Source organism: Actinia tenebrosa, unplaced genomic scaffold, assembly GCF_029948245.1.
Source record: "Actinia tenebrosa isolate PJP-AT-01 unplaced genomic scaffold, QUT_ActTen_1.0 PGA_scaffold3__52_contigs__length_22856419, whole genome shotgun sequence".
Taxonomy (NCBI): domain Eukaryota; kingdom Metazoa; phylum Cnidaria; class Anthozoa; order Actiniaria; family Actiniidae; genus Actinia; species Actinia tenebrosa.
In genome coordinates this window covers 18,789,816-18,795,631 of record NW_028292580.1, presented here as the reverse complement: position 1 = coordinate 18,795,631, position 5,816 = coordinate 18,789,816, and the positions used below count along the sequence as shown (strand labels likewise).

At 36.1% G+C, this 5,816-nt stretch overlaps 1 protein-coding gene across 1 annotated transcript; it reads right to left on the bottom strand.

Moving 5' to 3' along the window:
* Positions 1 to 311: 311 nt before the first annotated feature.
* LOC148908811 (uncharacterized) lies at positions 312 to 5,542 on the bottom strand. The gene is made up of 7 exons (XM_089035976.1): positions 5,470 to 5,542; positions 5,237 to 5,369; positions 4,314 to 4,385; positions 3,281 to 3,331; positions 2,712 to 2,766; positions 2,377 to 2,514; positions 312 to 409 (listed from the first exon to the last, which is right to left on the bottom strand). Exons 1-7 carry the CDS (start codon positions 5,523 to 5,525, stop codon positions 312 to 314), a joined length of 603 nt encoding a protein of 200 aa, XP_088892102.1. The 5' UTR covers positions 5,526 to 5,542.
* Positions 5,543 to 5,816: the final 274 nt, after the last annotated feature.

The window sequence follows — 5,816 nt, the reverse complement described above, 5'->3', positions numbered from 1 at the left end:
TATTCATGATTATTGAATATTTTATCTTAATTTTCTTACGCTTTTGCCTTAACGAACCTGACGTTCAAACTAAAGTGGGATGAATCCTTATCTTTTCATGAATTGACAATGAATCCAGTAAAATGTTTGCAGGACTCGCTTTCAGCAGATTTTTTTTTCCTGATAGATATTCATAATAAACTATTCCAATATAATACCAAAATTAGTTTTATAGAGTGTCAAGATTCTAATTTTGTACGGTGATTAAAAAAGTTTTTTTTTGGAGAAAAAGCGCGCTTTTTGAAGCTCTCCTGCTTGAAGCCGTGAACTATTCAAACTTCATGCATATGAATACACTTATCCTCTTTGATTGACGTTGAATCCAGCAACCAATTTTGGTAGGACTTCACTTCAGATAAAACCTTTTTATCTGAATGGATTTTCGAAAATAGTTTCATAGTACAAGTTAGACTTTCAACGATTGGCGAGTTTTCAAATCTTACAGGACCCACTTCAGATAAATAAATAAGTGTGAAATGTGGTAGCGTGGCAACTAAATGGCTTCCAATATATGACAAACACTATCACTGCCGTAAATGATGTCACCGTAATTCATAAATTCTTGTAAATATTTTGACTATTTGAAAAAAAGTTTATTAAATGTTAACCAAAAAAAATTTGTATATCATTATTCATTTACATTTATTTTCGTTTTTCTTTCTTTCTTTTCTTTTTTGGTGTTTCTCCTTCTTCCTCAGATGGCCTTTCTGTCTTTACATTCACATCCGGAGGAATGAAAGACAAGCTCTTTTTCTCTTTCTCCTTCTCTTCTCTACTTTTCTCTTTCTTTGGTGAAAGTTTTTCAATCTTGACTCGGACTTTGTTCTCAGGCGACGTTTTTTTCGGTTTTAATTTTCTTGCTTTTCGCAGGCGAGTGCTCTTCTTTACCACTTTTTTCTTGTTTGATTTTGATTTTTTCTTTCTCCTTTTTCTTTTTGTCCTTCCTCTCGGCTTCTTGTTTGCTTTTCACAGGCGAGTGCTCTTCTTTGTCACTTTTTTCTTGTTTGATTTTGATTTTTTCTTTCTCCTTTTTCTTTTTGTCCTTCCTCTCGGCTTCTTGTTTGTGGTGGCTAAAATTCACGCCCAAGAAATTTTATTTTATTTTTGTAAGAAGTTATATGTTTTTTTGCATCGATTTTACTTACGTTTTACCTTAGTTCATTTTCTCGGCTCATTCGTTGATTATTACAAGTATTTTGCTCAGTTTTGAGTAAAATTTAGAAATAAAAACGCACGTCCCAAAGGAGAATTCGTCAAGTTCACAATTCGATTTCATAAAATGATAAATTTTACGGTCTTTTAAATTGATAATATCGCTATGATTATATAAAATAATAAATTCGTTTAACCCATTGGCTGGGGGTTTTCTATTGCAATATCCACATTTATATTATTTTCGTAATTTATAGTTTACTTTTGTGTGTGTAGTGTGTGGAAATTAAATGAGCCCTTTATTAACCTTTAAGCCGTCATTTAAAGATTCTAACAGCAACCCTTACAAAGAGCCTTGCTGTTTTGACTGCCTTGCTCCCCCCTGTACTATACAGTACAGTGTTCCACCATTGACTGGATGGGATAGAGAATGACTTTACATACAGACAGTACTAATGTAACAAAATTGATGTACTTACATTCAGAAGTTTTCTTCTTTTGATTAATCCAAAAGCAGTTTTATGATCCTCTTGACTTTTGTTTGCATGTTTTTTCTTTGCTTTTTTAGTTTGTGTAGAGAAGAAAATGGCTTTCTAGTAACAAAGTCAATCAGTGCTTTAGTACACAACATATGAGTCCCAATACGATTACATTAGCTACCTTATTCCACTTTTAAAATTTTCGCGACACTTAATTTTCGCGATTTTTTTGATTTAGGTGAAAACTAAGTCACTTCGCGCTTCCTAATTTTCGCTTGACTTTATTTCGATATTTTTCAATCGCGAAATTCGCGAAAATTAAGTGACGCGAAAATTAAGTGGAATAAGGTATTAATAGTTAACATAATAGCCTGGGGATGGTGAGTAGACCCCCCTCCCCCCTCCCCATCAATAGTTTATTATGCAAGATAGATTAATTAGTTTAGGCTGCTTTCAGTCACAATAGACCTTTTCCGAATTCACTTCAGTGACCATCCTCTTCGGAGTGCTGCTTGACTCACTCCCACGCGACCAAGTTAGGCAAAAAAAAACTTGACTTGACTGAGTTACGAGGACTGTTAACAGTCAAGCCAAACAATGAATGAGAGAGAGAAAAAAAGGACTCTGCAGAAATCGTTTTATTTTACTATGACAACTCCCCCCTCCCCCCAAAAATGACATGAGGTTTCAGACCAAAGGTACTTACCATAGCCAAACGGTTTCCATCTACATGTAATGTCTGGTGCTTGTACATGATGAGATGAATGATCAGACGGGGGAGGAGAATCTGGTGTAGGAATACTGACAGATTGTATCACACTCATGTTACCATCAAAGGTGTTAGCTGAGGACAAACAAACAAAATGTGTGTTTTTATAACAGTGAAATCATGTACTTGTCGGTAACAAAATAAGCAAGGGACCTCTTATGAGTATAAAAGATTTAGTTGAAGGCAGGCAGGTGGGTAGGCAGCCAGCCACTAATATTGATTAATGTCTTAGTAATTTATATACATAAGATCTCGGCCCCAACCCCACTTACCAGCCCATAAAGGTTCATCATGTGAATATGGTAATAATACTTTACATGAGCCAGGCTGCAAAATAAATCAAATATATATAATTTATGTTATTACCAGCCAGGAGGTCTGCTTGAATCAATTTAATTTCACAGGCAAAAGCAAACTCTCCCTCTCTCTAAGCCGTTGCTGTTATCCTTAAGTCATTGGGCTGTTCTACACAAGGTTATAAAGATACACACTGCCACATGATTGGCTCAGTTGATTGAGCATCAAACTTTCCTGCGGGAGGTTGTGGGTTTGAGTCCTGGCCGGACCAACACTCAGGATCTTAAAATAACTGAGGAGAAAGTGCTGCAAATAATACTTCATCATAATTAACCAATATTAGAGGGATGTAAAGGAACCACTAACCACCCTCATTGCCTAGGTACATCTCATACTAACAACCTCTCATGTTTGTAAGTTGCACAAAAAAGCAATCTGGAATTCATAACTCGATATAAAACACCTTTAATTATCCATAATATAGAAACAGCGCTGTATAAGTCACAAATCATCATCATCATCATAATAAGCATGCACTACTCACCACTGAATTGCTAATGGGCTTGGATATTACTTCAAATCTTGCTTTAGTGTCCTATTAAAAAAGAGCAAAAATATAAAGTCAAAATAAACAAGTAACCTCAAAGATGAGAATATGTGGACCGCGTAGCACTTATGAAATACATGAAGATATAGAAATAATGATAAGTTATAGTGCTTGGGAACGAGGTTATTCCGGGCGAAAGCCCTTGGAATTAAATTCGGAAAAATTAATTTCCGACCTCGCTGGGAATCGAACCCACGACCTTCGGAATTGTACTACTGATGCTCTACCAGCTGAGCTAGAGGTCAGACTGAGAGCAGGTCGGGGTGAAATAGACCGAAGGTCGTGGGTTCGATTCCCAGCGAGGTCGGAAATTAATTTTTCCGAATTTAATTCCAAGGGCTTTCGCCCGGAATAACCTCGTTCCCAAGCACTATAACTTATCATTATTTCTATATCTTCAAGTAACCTCAAAGTTTATGCCTAATGCAAGCTGTAGAAATGGAAATACAGTATTGGGCATTTAGAGTTTCAAAAATCCCCATACATTTTTTTCTTATTTTGCACTGGATCCAATCACATTAGAACAAACAATGAGAGAAAATGTATGGGGATATTTTCTTATTAAAGTAGCTAACAGAAATGCTTTAACATGTCCACTCACAATTTCCTTATACAGTCACCGCAGTGACTACACCCACATGCATGTAGTGCATGGGGCAACTTAATGCTTGCAGCAACAAGTATACATAATGTATTTTCTCATTGTTATACATTTATATTCTTATAAGTAATATTCCTTGTTATTAGTTAAGAATATGATTTTACGATTTTTCAGCTATTTTTCACTCTATCACTCTGAAATTCCACACTATCATATTTTACATACAGTACATGCATATACCATCTGATATATTGTCACGACAGCCCTGTAGATATTTAAAAATCAGTTTGTGACGTCATCACTATGGTTAACCTCTTATTGAGCTATCCACAGCATTGATAATTGTATATATGTGGTAACAAACTGTACCTTGAGCTTTAATTGGACGTCCTTACTTCCATCCAGCACAACAGTCTTCCCTGACAAACTGCTTGCATCAAACTAAAACGTATTAAATATTTTCTATTAAAAAGTCATTACATCTCTACTTAACTTTTAAAACAAACCTCTGAGCCAATCAAAGTCAGGGGATGGCTTACTCACAGATTGGACCCTTAAACAACCTTTGGGCTGATCTAAGTCAGGGGATGTCTAACTCACAGATTGGACCCTGAAACAACCTTTAGATTGATCAAAGTCAGACACAGCTAACTTACAGATCGAACCCTGAATTGACCCTTGAGCTGATCGAAGGCAAGGCATGGCTAAATCACAGATCAAACCCTGAGACAATCTCTGGGTTGATCTAAGTCAGAGCATGCTGACTCACAAGTGAATCAGAATTTAGAGTGTTTGGTTTTGTCCCAGGGGGTACTCCCTTACATTCCCTATACGGGTACATGCCGACAAACAGGGTATGGTTTTAAGGGATTCTACATGTTTTCTGGACCAGGGTATATGGTATAAAATCATGCTTGCTCTCTGGAACAGGGTATATGAAATCACACTTTCTCTCCAAGTCCCGAAGGGGTGGAGGGGGGGAGGGGTTCTAGTGCTTATGACAAAAGCTGTTACAATAACTTGTTTCCTAAACTGCAAACAAAAATATATATAAATAATCAGCACTTCAGAGGGTTTATTGGAAAATATCAATTATAAGTGCATTCTGTAGTTCATAGTCTCCGGTTCACGTAGGGAACACTTAGTAAAATATACGTGTAGTTTACAGCCGCCATGTTGGTTGATCTACAAGAGAAGCTGATAAGGAAAGCTTTGTAATCGTCAACCAAGATGGCTCGGATATGAAGTAATATGCCGCCCAAGAATTCAAAGTATGCAGATATCAGCCTTACCTCAGCAGGTACTTTAATCAACCACATTTCTTTGTGTTTTCCAAGTTTCGCAGAAGGGCATTCACTATTTTCATCAAGTGACGGCACTGGTTCAAACCCCAAGGGAACTGGTTCAAACCCCAAGGGAACATACCTAAAAAATACCCAAATAAACACAACAATTCAAAATACACTAAAGTATCAATCCTTAGATGACTAATAAACAATATAGCAGTATTTTTTCGTCTTCTTACGGTTCTCTGGAGGTATTTTCTGGTGTTTTTGGTGACCGTTTTCCTAATCCAGCCATCTTGAAAACTTTGAAAACAAAGCTTCCACGTGAGTAAATGAGCCTGCGCTACACACGAATCAGCTGATTATTTCAAAACTAATCAACTTTAAAAGATTTTTTAATCCTAAGGAAGGAAAATTAACATATAGATTATCTATTTAAATCTTTCATATTTCCATTTTATGAATCCGGAGTGCAATAACCTTGAAAATTTGAAATTAAAAAATATATATATATATAAAGAAAAGTAAATTTGGAATTGGGCTGCCTGTGTAAATTGTGGTCAGCGGTGAAGCATTAAAATACAAA

Bases quoted from the DNA above. Each gene is read 5' to 3' on its own strand.
- LOC148908811 (XM_089035976.1), bottom strand. From the start codon at position 5,525: ATGGCTGGATTAGGAAAACGGTCACCAAAAACACCAGAAAATACCTCC. The intron at 5,370-5,469 runs GTAAGAAGACGA...GGTATTTTTTAG, and splicing joins GAAAATACCTCCAGAGAACC to GTATGTTCCCTTGGGGTTTG. The intron at 4,386-5,236 runs GTAAGGCTGATA...AATACGTTTTAG, and splicing joins TGATTAAAGTACCTGCTGAG to TTTGATGCAAGCAGTTTGTC.